Source organism: Diorhabda carinulata, chromosome X (assembly GCF_026250575.1).
Source record: "Diorhabda carinulata isolate Delta chromosome X, icDioCari1.1, whole genome shotgun sequence".
Taxonomy (NCBI): domain Eukaryota; kingdom Metazoa; phylum Arthropoda; class Insecta; order Coleoptera; family Chrysomelidae; genus Diorhabda; species Diorhabda carinulata.
In genome coordinates this window covers 21,916,053-21,942,640 of record NC_079472.1, presented here as the reverse complement: position 1 = coordinate 21,942,640, position 26,588 = coordinate 21,916,053, and the positions used below count along the sequence as shown (strand labels likewise).

The 26,588-nt window shown below is 31.6% G+C and overlaps 1 protein-coding gene across 10 annotated transcripts in view; it reads left to right on the top strand.

Annotated features, from left to right (window-relative positions):
- The window catches only part of LOC130902401 (ras-related protein Rab-3), a 59,167-nt gene that overhangs the window by 17,082 nt on the left and 15,497 nt on the right, over nt 1-26,588 (top strand). Inside the window, exons 1-2 of one of the 10 annotated variants that reach the window (XM_057814529.1) lie at nt 8,781-9,048; nt 9,102-9,239. The exons of 3 other annotated variants lie outside the window; for them this stretch is intronic. Coding sequence is in view for 2 of the 7 variants with exons in the window: in XM_057814521.1 (XP_057670504.1) it covers nt 14,132-14,144; nt 23,806-23,891 (99 nt within the window). In the remaining 5 variants the exon portion in view is untranslated. Of the gene's footprint in view, nt 1-1,762; nt 1,887-8,780; nt 9,049-9,101; nt 9,240-12,459; nt 12,635-14,073; nt 14,145-23,805; nt 23,892-26,588 lie in introns of those variants that run through there. 6 more of the 10 variants (XM_057814521.1, XM_057814527.1, XM_057814528.1 and 3 more) reach the window with 6 other exon arrangements.

Genomic DNA, 26,588 nt, shown 5'->3' with positions numbered 1-26,588 from the left:
AACAAAATTATTGTTCAATTGGGTGCGGTCGTTGAGAGTTGAGTTATTACGAGTATATCAAAATTAATTTTGCTAATAACATACTAGTATCTAGTAGTAAGAAGATTTAATTCGAAGACGAGAAGATGAGAAAGTTTGCGAAAACAAATAAAAACTATATCGATTTTGAAATCAAAATTATACCCGTTCTACATTGTAACACTTAAGAAACACAACAAAGAACACGAGGGGTATTTCAAACTACGCAATAACAATTGTAGAGACAAGGCCGTCAAGTACCGTGCGGGAATAACTAATTACTGATACACAATGACTACCTATAGTCAATTAGGTTTCAAACCAACAGGATCGTATCCTCGCCATACCAAATTCTCTCACAATAGTTCAAAGTATTTCAAATTATAATTTTCATACCTAATCCAAGTTTATTATCAATTTATATCCTCAGCCGTTTGCTTTTCTTTTTCAATAAGTATTTTTTTATATCTATCGTAACGCATTTACAGTTAATTATAGCTAAAAGGTACTTTCTAATGCATTCTTCCAATTCTAGAGTATACCCATTTTATATGGATCTTAACTATCAAACTCGTTTTATCAAAATAGAGGCAAGTTTAAAGGCTAAATATTCTCAAAGAAATGCGAAGTGGAGTATCTCACCAAATTTAATGCTGGTTGTTAGTAAAAGCCCAACCATTTTCATGAACAGTGAACAAATGATGAATACGACCCTCAATAATAAGGACCTGACGTTACATATCATTAAAAAAAACAAATTGCTCCAGGATAAATGGTTTAGTAGGAAGATACCCTAAACTGAATTATTTTCGCTTGTTGAATATTCCAAGTCGAAATATTCGTTATAATCACACAACGACATCGATGCCTCAGAAAAATAATATAGCAGAGCTGCCATAAAAGTCATTACAACTGAAACGGTGTGCTCTAGACTTGTATTGGAGTTTAAAAAAAACCTCCAATAACTGTCCGATCAGTCAAGCAACAAGATTAACTACGAAGCTAATTCTCTTGCCAGTTTGGGATCAGCAAAAACACACACACACATACACAAAGTGTTGCTATTATGTATGTGAGTAGTCTGCTCGCAAAACAAATTCTGTGGATGTGAATGGAATTACCTGGTATGAGATGAACGAAAAAGACACGAATAGATGAACCTTCTGATTCTCTTACTAATCAACCACTCCATTTAATCAGGCGCGAAACTCGATAATGACAGTCTTTTAACTGGAAGTGGCTATCTAAGATGCCATCTCCACGCTATACGCATCACCGACGATCCAGAAGGCAGCTGGAGCATAGAAAATGGAACTAAAAACGATGTCATAGTTAAGTACCCAGTATTTACAAGTGCAAGACTTAAGCACTTAGACAAAATCTTATAGTTTGTCTAATTACTTTAAAAGGTTCAATACAAGGTGCCTCATTAGCTTTTCAAAAGACGTCGATCGTTATTTTCCAGTTTCACACAGCGGGATTATTAGCAAGCCTATGTGCGCCCCTTATCCAACTATGGAATATGAAAATAAATAATATTCACAGGTATTATGTTCAATATATTATTACAACGCTTTAAGGGATCTAGTGACTAGATGTTATCCCTACATGAAATTGTGACGAATAAAATGGATTGTTCCGAATTTCTAGGTCTTTGCAGAAAAACAAAAAAATACAAACCCCGCTAGTGTCCAATTCATCTCATTCTTCATTTTATTTACAGGTAACTAGAAATAATACACTTTATAGAGGGTTTCCGGGGCTTGAAGCAAAAAATTCGGGAGTGAGTAAATGACGTGAAAACATTGGATACAATGGATAGAATGGACGAAAGATGAATTTTCAGAAAAAAAGTACCTTTAACCGAGGTATGAAGAAAAATTGTATACACAACAACGGACGAATAATGAATTTTCGCGCAGGACCTGGATTTCAACTTTGGTCCCACATAGTGTATATGATCTCATACGACCCGTCGTTTCTGCGTTATTTGCCATTAAAGCTGCAAAATCGGAACCTATATTTAAGTATATTTTCTAAATTTTACATTCGAACTTCATGAATTTTTAATAGGTGATTACGTATGTCCAATTAGTGTTTTTTTATGAAAAATTAGAATATATAAAACTTGCGTAAGGCCGGTCATGACATATGCAATAGAAACCAGAGCGGAGAACACAACCACTAAACGGCTCCTAAGAACAACAGAAATGCGAACTCTGAGATCAATAACAGGACATATGTTACTCGATCGGAAGAGAAATGAAGAAATAAGGGACATGTGCGATGTAAGATGGGCAAGGAACTGCAAAAGAGAATGGAGAGACCATGTTGACAGAATGCCAAATTAACAGTTAGCAAAAATTGCAATGGAAAAGAAACCAGACACAACTCGACCTCCTGGACGACCACCTATAAGGTGGTATGAAAGCTGGTTCTCAGGATCCCAACTGCTCCTGGCAAACCCTTGATGAAAATACAAGACCTAGTCCTAACGTAAGAAGAAGAAGAAGAAGAATGAATAAATAATTCTACACTGCTCTCTGAAGGACAGGGGTGGCTCATGCCCAATGTAAAACAATTCGTAACTTTTACAGGGACAATCTGTACAATCTAAAAATGAAGTTTTCGATCGATTTATTAACAAAAAATATTGTTTGTTTAACTCTATAAAATTTATAGTTTCGGAGATATGTAAATTTTTAGATCGTTGTACGTGCTTAGGAAATCGGTCGCCATAAAGAGACATTCTGAAAACAATTATCTTAAATTGTAATTTTTTATTCAAAATACTTACTGGAGGTAATCAAACATGATCAAACATTTCATTTATTCATTCATTAAAAATTCATAATATTCGAATTCATAATTTAGAAAATATAAAATTATTTTCATTTGCAAAACACTCTTGTTTCTTGTAGTATAATCAACATGAAAAATTAAACTTTCATCGCTTTGTAATTTTCTCTTTATTCATATTTTGTATTGAATATATGACTTTAATCTCGAATAATTATAATATACTTCTCATTCTTATTATATTTCATCTTCCATACCTTCCGATTTCTATTTTTATTGTTTTCTATTGAGCATGTGCTTCTCTCTCACGCACTTTTGTTTCTCGATAAAGCTTCCAAGTAGTTCTACCCTCCTATTCCTTTCACTAAATCCGTATGGAATTTTCAGTTTTATATTGAAGTGTTCCATTGTTATTGTTGAATATTTTCGGTGAGTTTTTTTAGTAGAATTATCATGGTAATTGAAATTCGATTGAGGGAAAACAACAGATGTTGAGGAAATCCCTATTCCGCGATATTTTTTGATTATTCACTATTATACAATAAATCATCCATTTAATTAACATCAACAGTTAGTAGTTTCGGGGGATGTCAATCACAAAAAACTACTAAAACAGAACCAAAAATATCAACCATACTACAGTATAATCCATGAATCCGAAAAAAAAATTTTGATAAAACTAAATCACTTAATTTAAGCAGTAGTGGATGTTTCTAAATGCCGCTTGACATAATACAATACAACGTGCAAGAAATTGCTGTAAACAGTAAAAGTAAAAAAATTCCTAAACTCAAATTTTATCTAATATTTCGTACATAGTTTAATAATGAGAATAACGGAGTTTTACGAAAATCAACTAATCTTTTAAGCCAAAAACAACTAGATTGCAGCTTGCACGCAATAAAAACGGCATAAAACCGATAATGTCAATGAAAAAATCAGATGAACTTCATCTGCGCATGCATCAAAAAATATTGCGTCTTGCATTGCATTGCACGTTGTATTGCATCATGTCAAGCCTTAAGAATTACAATTTCAGTTGAGAAACTATGAATTGAACTAATGAACTTTGAAAATGCCTTTTTTTAATTTTAATTCATAATCTTCACACCAGTAATTTTTTATTAATAATTATATATGAAGTCTATATGAATCTATACTAAGTTTATATTTTTTTGTAGGAAATATGATTCTAATAAGATAACTATGAAAAATATTATTTCTCTAATCTGACCTACTCTAACTCTCTTTGCTTGTTATTTTGTTAGACGCAAGTCAACTTCTGGTCAATAAACTCTGATGTGAATTTTACGCATTGCGTATTCTAGCTCTTATAATATTTCACCTTGTTTGTGTCTGCTAAACATATTTTCATCTCGTTGCAACGCGAACAACGATGTTGGGAATGGATTATTTACTTGGAATATTAAAATATGATTTAACATTTCTAAGACGCTGTTTGTAAACATAATGTCAAGCATACAAAATTAACTGATCGTAATATCGAAGTTAATTAGAAATAACAATGACAGATCCCAAAATATTTAAAATTCGTTGAGACCACATAATTAGAGATATTTGAGCTTATCATTTTACTGAGAATGAACAAGAAAATTAATAACTAGAAGATCGTTCTGGTAAGGATTAGAGTAAAGATTATTGTAACCAGTAGATGAATATGAAATTTGAAGAATGTGACATGCCAATCGGCTTGTCACAATTTTTACAAATATTTTCTAATTTCCATAATCATTTTGTTTAAAACAATTAATTTGTCGCCTCCTCACTAAATTTGACTATTTTATGATAGTAGTATTGAGCTTTAAGAAGTTTTTTTCCATCATCGCCTACCAGATGCAACAACATAAAATTAATTATAAATTAGTGCAGGCAAAAGGGGCAATTTTTAGCTAAAGCCATAAATTATATTAAGCGGTCTTGATTTTCTAGATTATGGAAGGTTTTGAGATACTAAATAAGTCTAGTAACTCTTAACAAAATTACGAGCGTGGATTTTCAAAATGTTGCGACTTGAAACTCATAAAAATTTTGTAACGAGTGTAACTCGAAAACTATGAGGGATTTGAAAACAACTGCCGCAATATAAAATTACAATGGGTTCATGTATTAAAAATATTGTGAATCGCGAATAACTCGAAAACTACGAGGAATTAGAAAAAAAGTGCTAGAACAAAAAATGTAAAGCACAAAATTCTCTACAGTTGGATTTCCAAGCATTTTTTCCAAACCTCAAAATTTGCATCTTGAAATGGGTTCATGTACTCAAAAACATTTTGAATTGGGGATAACTCGAAAAATATGAGGATTTCAAAATAAACTGCATGCCGGTACAAAAAATGTGGAGCACAACATCTGTGCAAAAAAATGATTCAATTTTTTTCCCAACCTCAAAATCCCCATTATAAAATGGGTTTGAACGCTCAAAAATATTTTGAATCGCGAATAGCTCGAAAACTACGTAGAATTCGAAAAAATTGTGCAAAACTGTACAGCACAAAATGAGTACCCGCATTTTTGTAAAAGAGAAACTATTAAGAACTTTGTGAATATTGAAATAATAATCAACCTAGAACGAAGATAGTATTAATGATCGCAATTCACAAAAAGTTGAAGAGGTATTCAATCAAATCATGTTCGAAATTTTCTTCATACTTGTGGATTCGATACATAAATAACAAGGAAGTACATAAAAAAATTCTTTAGTTAAGTATATGTCGAATGTTAGCATACCTTCACGTTTGTGCTGTATAATGAATGAATCTAGATCTGCATCCGAGATATCTCATAGGAATAAAACAGTTTAATATTTCGATCTTTTCACGAATATATTAAAATTCAACCAAAGTTGCTTGGGAAAAACCTCGAAAATCTGGAAAATACATCAAGAATTCGTTTAGCGTACGTATTGACTTTTAACAGATATCATTAAAGTGAACAAAGAGAAAAGATTTATAATCATTTTGTTCACTTTTTTAAAATTTATGTGCGTCATGGACCAACTTATTTTTTCAAAATCGAAAGGAAATGTGGAAGTCACTTTATTCTCAGTTTCGTATCAGTCAGATAATAACTGAAAAATCCTTTGAAATATTTCCAACAATGTGAGAATTCTCCAATAACAAATGACAGCTATTTTCTTGACAACAGGAAACTGATGAATTACCACCTTCAATCAAATGAATACCGAATACATAGTCCTATTATATGAGGGCTATTTGTTAAGTAAAGCCTGTACAAAAAACCTTATTTTCTAAAAATTGTTCAGACCTTTGCATATTTTTCGTACATATTCATGTAGTTTATTGATGTACTTATCATACTTACAACATACCCACTAAATCTCAAAGCAATCTATTGAATATTGGAATAGGCAAGTAGCGACCGGTTTCAGTTCGTTCTCCGTGAAGCTCTTCCAATACCCGTCAACATTTTAATGAAAAAGTGGTTAATGTGAGTCCTCTGACAAGTTTTTGTATCAAATCATCATTCATTGATGATAGAGGCCCAGCCTGAGCGTTTTTCGTTATGGACTTTTGTACTCCCATCTTTAGACTCGCTGATCTATTTTCTTGAATATTTTTGGTCCCCAGTCTTTCTCTATTTGTTTTCAACTTCCAATTCACTTTTATATCGATTAAACATTATTTTTTTTGTTTTTTTTGTCCGTGTTTTTCTATATACTGATATATTCTACGTAAACTATGATTACAATATCAACGTTTCATTTTTGACCTTGTTTACAATAACAAATTTCAAGCTATGAGTATATTTTCTTATTCTCAAACTATATTTGTCTCTAATCCTAATTGCGTTGCTTTAATCCGGCCTTATGTATCTCTAGTTTCACCTTAGCCCAGTTTCTCGATGTTTCATGTTATGTCAGTCGAGTTTTTATGATATACCCTGATTCTTTATTACACAAAACCCATGAAAAATCTTCTTATCATGGTCAGTGCCTAACACAAACCATTTTGACGTATATACTACAAAATCATTTTCAATTAAGAATAGTAGATGGAACCACCAGCATAAATAGATCTGAAAAATAATTTCATGTTAATAGTGCGATGGCGATTCCTGTTTTAGTTGATTATCCATCATTAGTTTATTTGTACGTTCTTGATAACTCTACCGATTAACGATTATAGTAAGAATTCGTTTGGTTCAGTTTGATGAATAAGTATTAGGTTTCACTATACCTTTACATTGATGAAAGGCAATCATTCCATTATACTTAAGAATATTTGAAACGTTTTATAAGAAGACTGCTGGTTATAAACCGCACTTAATTATTTTATACGTATTATTCTAATAAAAAAGTGATAAACTGCTTTGTGGAAACTATAGGGGAATTGTATTGTTAGATACCTGTTATAAAGTTCTAACGAAAATAATAAAGAACAGACTATAAAAATATGCTGAGAAAATACTGAAAATACTAGGGGAATATCAAGCAGGCTTTAGAGCTAATAGGTCAACCATGGACCAGATTTTCTCCCCAAAAGAATTACAAATCACCTACTATGAATACGAGATACCACTTTATTCCTTGTTTATAAATTTTAAGCAGGCATATGACAGAATAAATAGGATCAACATGTACGTAGCACTAAGCGAATTAGGCGTCCCAGCAAAAATAATCAGGTTAGTTAGACTAACCATAGATAAAAAATGAAGTGATATGGAAAGGGTATAAGTCTGGAGAGTTTCATGTCAATAGAGGACTCCGACAAAGTTACCCGCTCTCCACTGTATTATTCAATATGGTTTTAGAAAAAATTATTCAAAATTCTAAAGTAAAAAGCAATGGGACAATCTTTAATAACGAATGTCAATATCTAGCTTTCGCAGATGACGTAGCGTTGATAGCAAAATCCAAGAAGTACTTAAAGAAAGCAGTAATGCAATTGGAAGAGGAAGCCAAAAATTTTGGAATAAATCAAGAGAAGACAAAATATATGATCATGGGAGATACACAGAGAGAAACTGAAGATTACTTGTCCTTTAGGACAACCAGACACAAAGAGTAAAATTTCGAAAGAGTTTCCTAGTAGTAGTAATAGAAAACAAGAGAGTAGAAGAATTAGAACTGAAAGCCAGAATAACTAAAGGAGCACAAAAATTCGGAAGTATTATAACACTGATGAAGTCAAAATACGTGTCAAGAAAAACAAAAATAAGAATATATAAAACGGTAGTGAGACCCACGGCAGACCCACGGCAACATATACATGTGAGACATGAATATTAAAAAAGACAGATGGAAAGATGGGAGAGGAAAATACTTAGAGGACTCTACGGAGGAGTACACACAGAAGAGGGCTGCAGGAGAAAGACTAATAAAGAATTGGCGGAACTTTATGGAGAAGCTACAATAAGCTCGTTTATTAAGGAACAGAGAGTGAGATGGTTGGGTATGTTGAGAGACTAGATAGAGAAGGGATGCCAAAATTAGTACTGCAACGAAGACCAATAGGAAAAAAGAGAAAGAGGCGACCAAGGAAAAGATGACTGTGTAATGGAAGACATAAAAAATAATAATGTTCAGAATTGGAGAGAGCTGTGAACAGAAAGGAATGAAGACATATTGTGTGAAAAATGCAAAAGAGAGGACTTTGATTTATAACATATATAACTATGTGATATTGCCATTCTTGCTCTAGGCCTACATGGCCTGTAGAGCAAGATAATATATGTTCTAATAAAGCATTTTTGTATGCTGTCTATTATTAATAATAAATAGTAGCATGCTTGGTCACATACTTATCAAAAGTAATTGAAGAATGATCATTACACTGTTTAATATCGATTTGTTCAAACTTGAATAAAAAAATATTCAAAGTATTGGTCAAATTTGGCTTGTTTTGAACAAGAGCTTCGTATGATGTCAATTGCTCCGTCCAGTATTTGTTTATTCCAAATATGGCAGTAACTTTATACAGATTTTAGGTTATAATATCGATAAAAGCCACGGACTTTAAGTAAAAACTTCTTAAGGACACTCATTAGTGTTTTATCCGAGACATGCGAAAACAAGAATGCAATTGACTAAATTTATGAGAAGAGATGAAATATCTTCAAAATCATGTTCGCGTTGTTGTGAAGATCATTTAAATGTAACTATTGCTATTTATCGGAAGAACCCTCAACTAATTAACAAAAGTAATGAAATTTTTAATTGAAGAACCATACATAGGTAGTTTTCTTAAGGTATAACTTTCATCTTTCTATCTGGACAGTACTAACTCATGAATTTATTTCAGGCCAAGGAAGACACAGAAAATTATGTACAATCTAAGATTATGAAACAACAAGATTAAAAATAACACTATGGTTAAATAAGGGTTATACCTCATATATTCTATTGGGGAAATATGCCACAGCCACTGAGATAAGCATTGGTAAGTGAAGCTCTCCTCGAGCTTGCTTACAATCGTGATATTTAAGATCTGAATGAATTTCCACAAATAAGTAATTATAAAGCAAGGTACTTCTCACGTTGATATTTGTAATGATAACGACATGGACATACGTTTTTCAAAAATTTAAATCTGTAAATAAATTTTGACAAAGTTATATTATAATAAAAGAATGAATATTTATTTAATTCAAGTCAAATATATATTTACTCTTTATTTAATTTAGTAAATATTTCTGAAAGTCCAAATCACTATTTTCCCAAAAAATTTTCACACAGTTGCTCTTCATAATTCACATTTTTTTGTGATAACTTTTCTATTTGTTTCATAATGACTATTAGCAATACAAAAGTGGGACTTTGTTTTATTGGACGTTTGCAATATTCAATAAAAACACTCGACTTGTTCGCTCTATTTGTAAGCATTAAATCTAGATATTGATGATATTTCTACTTCACTTTACGCGAATTTCAAAATCTTTTTCCTTGCTACTGAAGCGCCATCTTAATTTGTGCGGAAATTTTGTGTAATATATCAAACTAGTAGTTGAGCTTCGCACCCACAGAGGACGTCAACTTAATCAAATAACTTTGTCTTTAACTATCTAAATGTAGATGATCTGTAATGCTTATAATTTATCACTAGCGACCTCTTTTATTTTATTATCGACACACTTGTTTACTTTTAGCAAAGTCATGCTGGAATCTACTTCTTGAACGTTTACGAGTTGTTTGATTTTTAAGAGAGGATGCTACGTATACTAAATACGTTGCGACGCATATATCGACGCTTACAGACGCCATGCGCGTTTATAGTATACTCTTCGACATCATTAAGACAAACGAAATTCGGAGGATTTGCTTTCAGTGATAAATAGACCTTCATATCGTCCACGGCATGTCTACATCATTCCAATGAATAAGCATGTTTCATCATATTATCAATATATTATTTTAAAATTGTTCATTATCAAGTTTGATTGTGATTAAAACGATCTAACAAAAAATGCTGCACGGATTCATCTAGGCGTAATGAAATTTGTCATAATACGAGCTTGAATACATATTTAATTGAGTCTTGAATTACTTTACGTTCTAGACTTCCAATCTTGAAGTTCTAAGTAAAGCTAAACAGATTCGGAAAGAATAATATTTACCAAAAAATTTATTTTCGTTTTTGAAACAATAACTATACTTAAATGGGTTAATTAATATTATAAATTCTCATATTTCCTGCTTTTCCAAGCTTATCACTGTTAAAAATAAACTCATTATCGATATTTCCTATTATTTCCCTCCAATTATTAATCATTCAATGAAAATACAATTTACTAATATTTGAGTCTTTGCACGCCACTGAAATCAAAAGTTTGATTAGAATACATAATTACCCGCTTGGAAACGAACTGTATTGTCAAATTTCTATTTCGGGTTTGTTTTTGTTGTGAATATTATGGTGTATTCCCTTCAAACATTGTATCATAATAACGTAAGTAATTTTGGAAACTTGTTATTATTTTGAAACTTACGAATGAGGACAAATATTTTACGAAAATTGTGGGTCACTGAATATATTATGATATCGTTGAAATATTTAAAACAAAATGAGATATTCAACTGAAATAACAAATAAATAATATATGCAAGTGGGAAGCTCAATTTTCACGTTTTATGATTAAAAAACTTGGAATCTTTGTATTTTAATATTATAGTTTGGGGCGCTTTACTTTCAATTTCCAATTAATAGTATTTGCATTCAACAACATTGAAACCAAATGTTTGATCTTTTCTGCATAGTATTGACTAAGCTAATGAGTATAATGAAATATTAGCATAGATTCCAAGTATTATTTGGTTTGGGCTACTTTATCATTCATTCTCCAAAACCTGTGATGAAAAATTCTGAAGATCATTCCTAGCTTTGCTGTTTGATTGGAAGATTGGAAGACTAGTTAATTGATTGTGATAACGGGGAAATAATGCTGTGACATAAAAAAATTTCTCATATGATCCCTCATTTCTGAGTTATAGGCTTTGAAAGCTACGTCACACTTTATATTTAAGTATATTTTCCAAATAATGCATTAGAAAATTATGAATTTTTAAAGGGTGATGGGTATGTCCAATTAGTTCTTTTTAATGAATAAATAATTCCACACTACTACCTGAAGGCCAGAAGCGGCTCTTGCCCAATGGTTAACAATCCGTAATCCCCGTAAGGGACAACCTGTTCAATCTAAAGACAGCAAAAATAAATTTTCCAATTGATTTTTTAACAAAAAAGTATTCTTAGTTTAGCTCGATTAAATTGATGATTTAGGAGATAAGTAGATTTTTAGATTATTGCATATGTCAAGGAAACCGTTTGCCACAAAGAGACATTGTGAAGAAAGTTATCATAAATTGTAATAAGTCATTGAGAATATACACATTAGGTATTAAATTACAATCAAACATTTCTTATTGAACTGCATACTGTCGAACATCGTATTACTTACAAAAGGAAAAAATTGAAATGTAGAAAAATTTAGTTAGCCAAGAATTTATCAAATAGAAACAAAAAAAAACTATAATAAATGTTCAGACATCTTCGAAGTCTATGGAGGATATTTCTTTGAACTTGGAAGAGCATTCCAAAATTCTGCCTTATAGCGTTCTGATTTTGCAAATGAGAAACTTTTCACGTCGTCTACTCACTCCTGAATGTTCATCAAGTTCTGAAATACTTTGTATAAAAATAGTCCCAAGATATTTTCAAATTTTATCTATTCATGGTTAATATATTCCACCAAAGTTATATACAATTTTTTGCATAATACATATTTTTGTTAATATTTGAATAACATGTAGGAATATCACATTGCAACAACTTATTTCCTTATAGTTTTTTGAATACTTTTCACATGTTTTGTAGTTGCACAACAGTTAATTGCTTTACTGCGTTCACTTATTTATTTCCTTTCACAATTTTACTGAAAACTAAGCTCGCTTTTTTAATGTAGTTTGATTTTTGTCTCTCTCCTTTGTGTGTAGCTACAAATTTTCTAGTTTTGGGATCCCTCAATTATTATCTGTTATGAACAGATTCAGCTTTTCCAGTATAGGTAAATGGAATTATACAATTGAAGTTTCCCGCGGAAAAATATCTTATATCCACCCACCAATATAAATTCAGTATCGATCGAAAACGTCTGAAAATTTTCATAGCGGACTGTACAGTTTCCCAGCTGATCGATCCGTAGCTAGCTTGACACAATACTCTGTCCCGATTATTAAGACCCACAAAATACCGAAAACAGTCCCGTTTTTTTATAATAGTGAAGTGTGTACCTATAAATTCTAAGTGTGTGTCATTTAGGATACGAAATCAATCACGAGGTATAAATTTTTCTTCACTATCATTTTGTTTTATGTTCCATTGAATTTATTGATACCCTTGGGAAGGGTTAATGAGTTTTAACCTTACCATCAGATTTGGTTTTGATGTGTTTTATTTTTGGATTTGAGTCATACATCGAATTGCATGTTGTACTTTTAGATTAATAATATTTTATGTCAATTGGAGGATTTTAGTTTTAAAATAAATGAAAATATTTCGTATTGAAAATTGAAGTCGGAATATAATAATAAACTAGAAAATTAATAATAGGAAGTATATTTGTACTATACTCTTGAAAAGGTTAAATTATTTATAAAATGATACATCCAGTAACATACGAGTATTATTTTCTCATTAAATTCTTATTTTTGGACAAAAATTTTTTCTGTTCTTTCTATTCAAGGGAAGTTAGCATACAAAATTCAACAATAACAAACAATAAAATCGTCCGCATCAGTATTTTTGCAATTTTATGATCATATTTCGTTTTACTTTTCCAATTTCCTGACATAAAATCAATTTTCATTTTCTAAAATATCTACTTCAAGGTATACACATTCAAAATGTCGAACGATTTCTAGAGAATCAAAAGTAAAGCTCAATTTTTGTAATAACAAGAATTTGTTGTTAGGAAAGTTTCAATTATTTACCATTATCCAACAGTTTGAAGAAGATTACGATTAAGCATAATTCAAATTGATTTTTCATATACGGAAGCCTTGTTCTTGCTTATCTTTTATTTTTCATTTTATCCACAAAAATTAATGATTAGGAAGCAAAAATTAAATTAAACTAAAACACATTTTGATCGATTTTTTTCACTATGGAAGAGAAATTAGCAGAACACCAAGTTTATCTCTTGCGTGTATATACTAAATTTGAACAGTATGTGAAGCAAATATCATATAAAACAAATATGTTTTAAAGGACAAAAAGAAAGGAAAAAAGAGAGAGAATAACGTTTTATCAAATGTTGGTGAAGAAACGATGTGAAAAAGTCTTTGAATGTAGCCAAAGTAATAAACTAATTCAATCGTAAAACTTAAAATTGAGTGGATTCTAGGAAAAACATGGATAAAAAGTTGACAGACAGCGAGAAACAATTTTCCCGTCTTGACAGACCTGTAATTTTCATCAAAATCCAAATTCCAACTTGCCAACTTGCACATGAACGTGGATAATTTTTACAGCTATACTTTGAAAGAGACTGTTTTTTCACCTAGAAATCTGAAACTACTGCACTTCAAAGATAGTATTCTGAAAAGTTTTAGTTCAATTTTTAGTGCTGATGAACTGCAATCAAGATTAAGACCGCAATAAGTCACAGAGGAACTCAAAAACGATAAGGTTCACAAATTATCAAAGTAAATTAGTCAACCTATTGCGGTTGCCGGTTGTAATTTTCCTTATCAGTTATTTTCGTATGCCGAGTAAGTTTTGTTGAAGTATCATTCAAACGACCAGTGTTATTCAAGAAAAATATTGAGTGTGGTAATATGTCGAAATCGGGTAAAAATTTGATTATTTGTGAAAATCAGCTTTTCATATATTTTTTAATATGTTAATTTGGTGCTATTCAATTAGTTGTGACACAAAATCTTCACAGAAACTTTCAAGTGATTGTAACTATTTCGAGTAGCTACATTAGGAGAAAATTCATAGTATTCGTGAAACATAACTGAAAAACTATTTTCTTGTTCTATTTCATCATTCTAGAAAACAAACGTTTTTATTTATATTTGTTGGAATATATCGATTACAGGTAGATGCTATGTTTATTGAGTTCAGTAGGGCTTCTGATCAAATTGATCCTTTAATTTTATTGGATAAACTTGATATAGTCGGTAAACACAGCAATCTACTTCGTTCATTCAAATTTCACATAAGTAATAATAGATCCCAAGCAGTAGTAGGTAAATAACTTATCATTCAATGAGTTGTATGATTAACTAAGATCGATTTTATTCATCAATGTAATCTCCTTTAAAAGCAATATAATTATTCCAACACTTCTCCTTGCCATGCTTGTAGAAGTATTTGTCTTTTGCCTCAAAATAAGCATCAGTTTTAGGAATTACTTCTTCATTTGAGCAAAATTTCTTACCGGCTAGTATTTTTTTGAGATCAGCGAATAGCCAGTAGTCACCTGAGGCCAGATCTGAACTATACGGTGGATTAGGAATCAGGAATCAGAATTAGGAAGTGTACTTTGCTTTATTTAACTATAGTTGCCATCAATTTGTGAATCAGTACATTATCTTGGTGAAAAAGTGGTTTTTTCTTCAACATATTCGCTCTCCCTATTTCATGCGCATGCCAAAATACTGAAGCCATGACCTTCACACCTTGCTGATATACCTTTGGACGCTTCGAACGTGGTTCATCTGCTGTAGTCTACTTAGATAATGATCGTTTTGATTCCGGAGAGAAGTCATGGATCCATGTTTCATTCATTGTCCACCCACTTTGAAAAAAGCTTTCTCATGGTCAAATGTTCATGCATAATTGTGTATACATTGCCTTCTGATATCTTTACGGCCTCAGCTACCTCACGCAATTTTAATTTACGATTAGATATAATTCGTTTTCTGATGTTTTCGGGAGTAAAAACTTCAATTGGATGACCAAAACGTTCACCATTCCCGGTGTCTCTACGACCACGTTTAAATTCAGCAAACCAATAAGAAATGGTTCTTTTCGATATAGCGGAGTTTGGATAACACTTTTGAAGCCATTGCTGAGCTTGCATAGTATTTTTTTCATCAAGAAACAATGATAAACTAACACACGTAATTGTTATGAATCCATTGTTTTGAAAATAATAAAAAGAGCTTCACTTCAATTACTGTCACGTTTTTATGGCTAATCTAAATGTCATGAAATTTTACACATAGTCTTTTGAAAGTTAGTACTTTATCATTTAATATTTCTACTTGTTCATCTTAGCTAGGGATTATCATATGTATGAATCAAAGTTGTATCGACTTAACGTCTAAAATAAATTTCTTTTTAGCAGGTTTTATTGCTTCTTGATAAATGAGATAATTGCATTTTTCGATTTGTGATGTTTCATTTCCGAACTAATAATCCATCATTATTCCATTAGTTCCACTATCAAAAGTAGAATAAAAGATAAATTTGAACTAAACCTATTTAGTTTTCCATTACGAATGACAAATAAAATTCTTTTTAAGGACATATATGTAATTCACAAATATTTTGTTAGTTTTCTTGTGAAATGTTTTTGGTTAGACCTCTTTTTCGTATTTGCAGAAATATTTTCCCGAATCTGAATATTCTCATTTCATATTTGTTTTGTCAAAGAAAACTGTTCAAAATTTAATGAAAATTCAGAAGATTTACTTCAGTTAATATATGTTCTTGATTTGATTATTGATTACCAAAATATTCTCATTGAACAGGATTTGGTTTGTTTGTTGCGCAAATTAAATATTTAATTGCCATTCGGCATACATTTTGAATATTCTTTTGTTCACTTATTGTGGCACAGTAGCCACTTCCGATTAACTTATTTCAACATTCAAGGTTCTAAAGAAATGAATTTGTTATCGATTTCCCACTCCATTCGAAGAATTTGAGAAAACTCCAGTTTCATTGCTAAATCGTCCTCTATCTATCTACACTCTAAAAGTGTTCAAATCGAAGTAATTTTATTGAAATTTGTGGTCATATTATTCTTTATATTCGCTGGTAAATGTTTCTAACGTTGCTTTTTATATATATAATGCTCACAAATTTCATGTTATCTTTATTAATTTCCTTTAGCTTCAAGCAAATTGTGTATAATAATTTTAATGTGGATTCGTATTTCCTATTTATTTGAGTTACAGAACGAATAGAATAGAACAGCATAAGCTTCTCCGAATCTGTTCTACCTACTCGTTCGTTTTTTAGGAATTTCCTCATGTGTTATTGTTTTTTCTTCAGAAAATATTGAGAGTGAAGAAAAGCGTTACAAGCTGAATGGCATGTTACAAAGGTAACTTTTCTTTATGACATACTTTTTAAATCGATAGGATCACAATAAAGTGTGGAATAAGTCTTCCAGGAAATCAATGTTAAGAAACGTTCTACTCTTTAAATTTTATAGAAAAAAGGGCCTATTAAAAATTATTATTTCCCAAATATTTTCGAGCTAAATTAGTTTTTTTATTATTCATACAAAGTAAGTATTTAAAAATTTAAAGATGTAATGTAAAAAATCAACGAAACATTAGAAGCTGGGCTGAAATTAAATTTCAATTTCGCTTTTTCTCATTCTATTTTATTTTAGTTCGCTCAATTTTTTATCGGATTTCCACGAAATACTTCATATTTCTGAACTCATTATTTGCATTAATGGTCCCATACGTGCTTTTTTATCATTTTTTGTTGTTTCGTCAGTGGATTTTCAAGCAATTCATAACATCGGATTAATTAAAAACTTCAGACACCAATGATAATTTAATATTCTCATGAATTCCCATCTTTATCCTATTTGGGATCATGGGGATAGCGTGCAATTGCATAGTTTGTCTCAATTTTATTACCCACTTCAAAAAATAATATAAATTCACGCACGTTTTTCAAGAATCAATATAATCAGTACAATCATTCAATAGAGTCATTCAGTATTTAACTATAATTTATGATCACAGACACAACAGTGACAGGTCCGATTTGATCTAATGGAAGAGGAAGCTAGTGACGCTTGGTGGATTCACTTATTTTTGAGAGAGATTGGGTTATCTAAGGGTACTATGAAGGTTCTAACCAGGCAATAAGAACAGATAAGACCTTCCCAATCTTAGAGATAAAACTATTTTATCCATATCAATTGTTCAAGTTTCACATTCTTTGTGAAATTTTGGAATCGCTAGTTTAAAATCAAAAAAATCAATGGAAGTAGGATGATACAAAAAGAATTACAAAAAATTTTCCTTTGAATTCTTCAAGTCCACCGTACTTATCTGATTTGATAATATTCTTCATTGGTAGGATTATCAATTACATAAAAAAATCCGTTACGATTAATATTATATTGTATAATAAATCGACAAAAACATTATCAAACCACTTAAATATTCCAATCGCGTAAAATATGACGTTATCGGTGTGGCTTTATTTATAATACCGAGACTACCATGGCAGCCGCACTTCTATGACCTACTTAAACGAAGGACAATAAACTACATTTAATATCAACCGTTCTACGATTCTCCAGCGATGATTTTTCTCAGAAAAAGTTCCTAGTCTCAAAGAAAGAAATCAGTCTATTACACGGTCTATTCATTTTTCCTTTGAGCTGAAAATTTGGATGAAAGCAGAATAATTTTATATTATCATATCATCACCATTGACTGAATTGATGAGAATATTGATAATTTATAAAATGCTTAGGAAGAAATTATATATCATCATCAAATTTTGCTGCTAAGTTTCGAGATAGACGAATCAAAACAAATATTCATAATTTAGCGATGTAATTTCATTTTTTGATCAAGATGAATGTTCTAAGTATCTGTAAACAACTCAAATAACACTCATTTGACAACACTTTCTGAAAACGTTCACTATTAAAAATATCAAATTTTGAGATGGCAATGTCATATTTGACATACTCAGTCATTTTGAAAAATTTGTGTTTATAATTACGATTCTCAGTCCAAATTTACTGCCTTGTCGGTTGTTGATATATGATTGTTAATGGTCAACAGTTAGTCTATATCAAAACTAAGAGTTTAAATATCTGCTCAATACCCGTGATACTTTCAAAATCTGATCACTTTGGTATAAGTTAATTACATATAACATACATAAGTATTTTACCTGTTTCTAAAACTAATTTTCAATCAAAAGAGACTTAAAATCAAGATAATTTAGCAAAATAACAGAACAAAAACAGAAAGTATAGAATTTCAAATAATTGTATGTGAATTGTGAAGAAGTCTTTGCCAGCTATATTATGAGTGGTTTCTTATTGGGAACGTGGCAATGAAACACCAAAGTGGACTGACTTTAATATATTTCAGAGCTTTCGAATACTTATGTATTCATCCTTTGGGAAATAATTGATTAAGATTTTCAGTGGTTTTGAATCTTATTCTTGTAAAAAATTTTAAAATTCATAGGTTTCAAGATTCAATATTCAAATTGACGTTGACAGAATTATTATATTATAATTCCATCAATGTCCACTTTGGTGTTTCATTGCCACTTTCCCAATAAGGAACCGCTTTTTGATTCAAATATGTATAGTGACGGTGAGAAATGGTATATGGTTGTTTCGTCCCAAGCACATCCCGAAAACTGACTATGTAACCAGATGACAGCCTGACAAAGAAGTAAACAAATTTTCTGTTTAGATTTTCAGCTTAGTTCATATTAAACTAATACAATCTTCCCTTTTTTCCATAATAAATCTATCGCCTGTTCCTTCTTCAATATCTTCCGCATCCTGGCTCTAGGTTACCACTCCATCTCTTTTTCAGTTGTTCTTTACCCCGTGTGCCAATTGCAGATTCATTCCTTGCCATTTTCAAAAGTCTATAGGGTCATTTCACTTATATCTTGGTTCCATCGTTTCTTACGTTGTGATACCCATTCATCAATGTCACCTACGTCATTTGATCGCCTGATGTTGTTGCTCCTTTATCGGTTTGGTATTGTTATCCCAAGATCCGTTTGAGTATTAACATTTCTATGGACTCAAAGAGTTGTTTTTCATGTTTCATTATATAACTAAATAAATACCAGAGAATTAACGCACAAAAAAGTAATGAATATCAAAAGTTCTTGTATATCACGTTTTTGAAATTTCCACATAAAATTAAACGCGATTTTGGAAACTATAATCTGAATTCCATTTTCTGTTAGAATTCGCAATGATCACATAAGTAAACTACCTGAAGACAGGTCATAGTTTCCAAAAAGCGCTTTGGAACCACAATAACAGTGCAGTTAGATAATAATCTGAGAAAAAAACTGATGAACTAGTTTCCCAGTGCGAACAAAACGGTTGCTAAATTATTCAATTTTCCAATATTTTGCGATCTTCTTCAACATAATTGAATAAATATACGAACATAACTAATCTCATTTCCGACATTTACTTACTAAATAAGCAAATTAGTTGGTTGTTGAGCACCAGATTAGCATATTCCAGTTAATTTTATTGACATAAAGCTATTTTCATCCAGCATTATTAATTACTGTCGATAAATTTTTCAACCGGTTTCCAATTTGAGAAGAATAATCGCTCGGTCATCAATAAAGCCAATACGAAGAGTAGTCGTTTATACAAATTTGTTTTTTGATTAAAGCTCGTAGACTTTTTCGAATTTGTTCATAGCCATGCTGCTCTTTTGTGATATTCGCGTCGAAAACAAAAATACAAAATTTGTTAAACTTGTTCATAGTGTTAATCTGGGATGAATTACTTCAATTATACTCTGCAACTGAAGAAAACATTATTCATTGGTTATTCTGAAGGTTGTCGCTTAGTTAAAAGTGTACGAGGCCTGGCTATTAAATAACGAGACTAGTTACGAAAAAGGGTTTTATTATAAAAATTATTCTACATTCGAATGCTCGCTTTCAATATACCTCCCTCCCCTCACTACACGTTTTTTTATTGATCGAAGCAATGCTGGAAGTCTTCTTTGGTGACGGCCTTCAGGAGATCTGCAGTTTTTTGCTTTACCGCTTCCATCGACTCCAATCGGGTCCCTTTCAAAGCAAATATTTCAAGCAGACCCGTTAACGGATCAACTTTTGGTCAGGAGGCACCAGCTTCGCACAGATTTGTCATGTGTAATTCCTCGTCTAAAATTTTTTTATCGGTTTTACAGCTTCGACAATCATCCGGATAATCATTCGACGATCTGCACGCACAATTTGGTTGATTTTGGTCACTGTTGAAACAGTCACGGGGCGACCTGGGGGGCTGGTAATGTTCAGTGCTCTCTCGGTCCTCACTAAAGCGCTTACACCACTCAAAAACACGCACACAAGATGGAGAATTCCTGTTTTTCGGCATGAGACAAAAACACGTTCGTTTGAAATCGCTACTGCACAAATAATATAATATTGATGGAAACGTGTTTTCTAGATACCCTCGCACCACTCGTTTTTTTACCTCACACGTCTAGGGAGCCCTCTAGGCGCGCGGTCTCGTCATTTAATAGCCAGACCTCGTATGGACATGGTATGGTCTGAAAGAAAGAAAAAAAAACGTTATTTCGTAAACCGATGGCTTCAAGCAAAATTCTGGAAAACCGTCGATTTTTATTTTTGAATAGGTTTCCGTACCATCTACGTGAGTGTGAAGGTCTTACAAATATTTATTCAGCCATATCTATAAGTATAGTAATTGATTTGAGAATTGTCACAAATATTATTGATGAAATTTCAATAGATTTCTAAGTATTAAGTAAAGTATGAAGTATTTATTGACACCCAGAAATAAATTTTGTAGAAGCCGTCACTGGTGATGAAAGGTCTTACCTACTTAGTTCTTAACTTTTTTAAAAATCTATTTACCTCAACATTGTAGTATAGAAAATTCAAAAAGTCTCTGTATCTATCAACATGAAGCCGACTGAAACGCAAAGAATTGAAATTCTAATAATGATTGGCTGTGGAGGTAAAACACAATAAAATGGCCGCCTAGGTCACCTGATTGAAATCATCTTGATTTCTTTCTATTGATAATCGAATTTATTCCTTTCATTTGCACCACACTGTTTATCTGAACCAAGCTTTGACCGAATCAGCAAAAATAGATATTTAAATTTTTTTTGATGTATAAAACTTCATCTCTTCCAAATATTGAGATGATACTGCAGATCGAGTTATTGCCTATTTTTTTTAATCGGTTGAAAAATTATTCGACACTATATTGTAAATATGAATAATTAGTATTCATCTCTCATTCATTTCGATTCACTCGTTGGAAAACTAATGTCAACAGGGAATGAATGAATTTATAGTATCATAATTTTCCTTTTTCTTCTCAATATTTCACATTAACAAGCTTATACTAATCACGATTTGCTCATAAAAATATAATGCTACGTTTCTTTCATAAAAATTTTGCTTACAAATTTGAAACAAGCGACATTTCTCCGTTCATTCCTTAAAATAATATGCTCTTTATTTTTTTTGCATACTAACAGTATAAATATGTCATCTAATAACATCTATGTACACTATAGTTTGTTTTGTCATAACTTTGAAAATGGATACTAGAAATAACAATTAGCCTCAAGCGAATGAGTTACCAGAATTATTTTTTTTAAGTAGTGAAAAACCAGAAGTCGCATGGTATGGAATCTGGTGATTAAAGTGGATTTGGACCGACGGAAAGACTATTGGTGACCAAAAACGAAATGTGGACGACGTGTTGTCATGATAAATAACAAACACCTTTGTAAATTCGGACTTTATACTTGTTCCCGTGTAAAAAATCTGATTGCACTTTTCCGTCACATTTAAAGGAAATAATGACTATAACCTTAGCGTTTCACTTCATTAGGTACTAATATTCCAATGAGAACCGTAGACTTAACTGCAATTTCAACAAATAATTTTGTCAAGAAAATTCGGGAAAAGTTTCCTCACATATTTTCTTACTCACTCGTTGGATTAGCAGAATGTCTGTATTGTGATTGAGTAGACCAGAAACTACGTCATTTTGTCGATCATTCATGGATATTTATTCCATTGATTTCAAAATATTGTACCTGCGCATCCTCATTTTCAAAACTTTTGTTTTCCAGGAGCAAATGCAGTCTTTTTCTCAATTCAATCATGAAAAGCTGTCTTTTGCCACTCAGTATATATTAACTTTTTAGTCTAATCCTCATGTTTCTTTAATAATGATCTTGAATGAAGTGATTTGCTTTCTTTTAGTTACATAAACGGATACAAGTGCATAAATTCAATTCTTCAGCTCTTCACTATAAAAAAAGTCAAAGTTAGAGCTTTATTGAGAGCCTGTACAACGAAGCTCTAGTCTTTCGATAGTTTAAATTATTTACAAACTGACTAATCACACATTCGAACGTTTGTTCATTTTTGCATATGTATCACGCATACTTAAAAAACACTAAAAAAGGGCTATAGTAGTCGAGTGATAAGTCTGAGCCCATAGGGGTATGCGATACACTACTGGAAATGGATACAGCGTAGCAGTAATTACTGCTATAAAGATTCATTCATCGTATTTTTACCACGTCCCGTATGTTCGAATCTTTGATATCGAATTGTATGAAAGGCTCGAACCAATTTTTTGAGGGGTCTCTCGATTCTTTTGCATTTTAAAAATGGTCGTTAAGTTTGAGCACTTTGTCTAATTGGGCATGTTCTTCTCTAAGTTCAAACTAATAAGTGGAAATCATACTGGTAAAAAAATATACATATATTGTTAGAACATGTTTTTATGTAACTGGTTAGGGGTCTCTATCTATATAATAATATTTAATTTTTTTATACTGAACTTGCATTAATTCAATTGTATATGATATATCTCATTATTATTAGTTCGCTAGTACTCAAGTCAATAATAAAGTTGATTCATAAACTTGACTTTCCGTTTGCCTTTGCCGTTGACGTTTGCTGTTTCAAAATTAGAAACATTGAAATGCATAAGACCATTCATAATTGCCGTTTGACGTAGCCATCTGCAGTTGGTGACTTTCAACGAATTTTGTATTTTGATTGAGCCAATCACATCCGTATTGTTTTTCACATAATTTTGACATAAGACGTTAAATTTCCGACATTTGTTTATTGGTCTCACTTTGAACCTTCTCATGGTCTTTTTCCTTTTAAAGTTTTGTTATTGCTATTGCTCACACGATAAGGCTAAATGCACTCAATAAAAAACGATTTTCACCATAAATACCGTTTTACAAACAAAAATAAGGAAAAATCAGAAAAAGAGAAAGAAGTACTCAGGTTAAAAAAGAATAACAAAATTTTAAGGTTAACGGCAGCAATGCCAAGTTAATGAGCAGGTTGTAGAATTTGCTACGAACGTCAAACAGAAAACGTCACCCGCGAACGGCAACGGTAAACGTAAAGTCAAGTTTATGAATCGACCTTAAGAGGGGTTGTCCAACGCAAGTGGCTCGATTTTTTTTCCTAACATTGAACTTAACGTTAACAGGTGACCATGCATTTGAATTGAAAAAACGTCGATCTAACAGGCTTATCTCTTGGGTAGAAATTCCGATTGGATATTTCACGGAAAGTGTAAGTTTTCATCAACCGTTGTTTCTAAGAAAAGTTGTTATTGTATAACATAAGACTATTATTAACAGAGTTATTTTGTACGAATGAATGAATGAACTTTTTTTTCGTTTTCAAATCATATTTGTAAGACTTATTTCTCTTTTTTGTGAAGAATGCTTGTTCATTTGATTGAGATATCGTTTTAAATGTTCATAGATATATTTCTTCAGACTATTCTCAATATGAAAAAAGTAAGAATCCGAGAAAAATATTGATAATAGTTTAAAATCATTTTTTTTATACTGATTTATGCACTTTTTCTAGTCGCGAGGAACTCAAAGATACATCTATTGATTTCTTGGGAGGTAACGTGGAAAATCGAAAATCTAATTAACATTTGAAATTTTGATTTCGAAAAATAATTGAAATTTCACTCCAATTGGGTGAGTTCCTGTACAGTAACTTCAATAGTGGGCTGAAGCTGAACTTCTTATACACTTGCGTCTATTCACACTCATGCTGAGTAGTTACATCGGAAACCACTAAGTTGGTTTTATCAATCTCTTAGAGCTATGAAGATATATAGAAAAGAGTTATACCTGCAATGTATTCTAAGAAGTATATAATGTCTTTTTTTGGCTAGAGATTGAATATGTATATTATAGTTAATCGTATGGTCCCAAAATATTGATGCTAAAAGTCGACGATCACGGCCCTCTTTAGTCCTACTTACTCGTCGTATCATTCTAGTACTTTGTATTCGACCTTCGATCTTCTTGGTTCCATGCTTCCATGCTTCATAATACCTGACAATAATCTCTACACTCCTGTTTACTAAAATCATTTTCTTGGAACTACAGCAGGATTTCCAGATAAATTGGACCTCACTTGAATTTATTCAATGGCCGATAATTTGCATTTTTTCCAGGTATGATAAATTCTTTTAAGGATACGTATGAAATCATTCGCTAGTATGAATTCTGTGTACTGATTTCGGAATGTGCCACGACCTGTCGGTTCGTCTAGTTTATACAACTAAATTGAATACATTAACAACCCACAAATTCTAAACTTATATCAAGTTTTCTGTGATAAACTTTTGATTTTTTTCAGACGTTAAATAGAGCTGATTCGATAGTTTGCAGTACAAGTGTTTAGGTATTTACTCATTAGTTCTCAAAGAATTGTTTGATTGTGTTTCAAAATCACCTGTAATTATTTTCAATAAATAATCACAATTTCTGATAATTTTCTTTATAATGTGTCTTTATGGCGACGGTTTGTTTGGCGTGTACAACGCTCTATAAATCTACATATCTAGCCATAAATTTCATCGAGCTATTTTTTGTTGATTAAAAAATTAATTTTTGCTATCTTTAGATTGTACATTTTGTCTCTGTAAAAGTTACTGATTGTTAACTATTGGCCTATAATTCAGAAACGAGGGGTCGTAGGAAGGAATTCATTTTTTGCATCAAGTCCCGGAATATCCTATATAACGATATATATAAATCCAAGCTGATATATGGTATACTGAAGATCTGTTCAAAACTTCGACGATTAGGCAAATATTTTCTCAATGATAATGAAATGAATCAATAGATTAGAAAATAGAATGAACATCCACTAGAATCTATGTCGCCATCCTAAATGAATTGATTCAATTATCAGTATAAAACAAAGATTGTTATGTTGATATGATCGACAAACAATATGTCGTAAGTGCATTTTGGTGGCACTTCAGTTATATCGATAATACTTTAATTCTCAAAACAAACCGTATGTACTCTATATAATTACAAATTTCTATTTATCATTTTCGAAATAATCACCAAATTTTTGCTAATCGAATTATAAATTATCAACAATACGAGTGCAAAAAGGAATTTCAACTTTAATGAAATCCTACAAACTGTTCATACGATGGTGCTTTGATCAAGAACATATCAAACCTAAGTTGTTTAAGAAAAGTTCCTTTAGCTTTACAATAATTATGAAAGCTCAAAGAGGATATGTCATCGTCGTTTATTTGGATCCACTCGTTTTTCAGGATATTCCAAGGATGTGAAATGTACGTAGGACAACGTTTCATGACTTACCTATCCAGTTTGTCAACAACTCAATCTGGTTGAGGTCAGGCGAATATAACAGCAACATCATTACTTTCAGTACATTCTTCCGTTCCAATTCTTTCAAATAATATTCGCACAGCTTCGCCGAAAGCTTGGGATCGTTGTCATGCTGAAAAATAATTTTATTGCCGATCTGGCGCTAACCAGAACGAAATACATTCTTTATTAATACTTTTAAGGCCTTATTTCCTCTAAATCTCATCCATTTTTACCAGGTATGCCATCAGCCTTCCTCCAAACCACCCCTAAACCATCATTCAGTCATCCCCTGTTTTCAGTGGGAATTACAAATGTATCAAACATCCGGTTTTATTTTGACCTGCGCAGACTAAATTATGTTTTTTATTGGTGTGTTTCTTATCAATTTACCATGGAGGTATTTTCACATATACCATGGAAGCACCGTTAGCATGATCCAAGGGATCCGAATAATTCAGATTGTTACAACGTGGATTAAACATTGGATTTTGTTCAATATACTCTGATAAAGTATTTAAACATCGATGTAATAAACAATTAATATATTGAAGTAATAAGTTGAATCGCAACATTATTCGCAGACATGATGGAAAATATCAAGTTCACA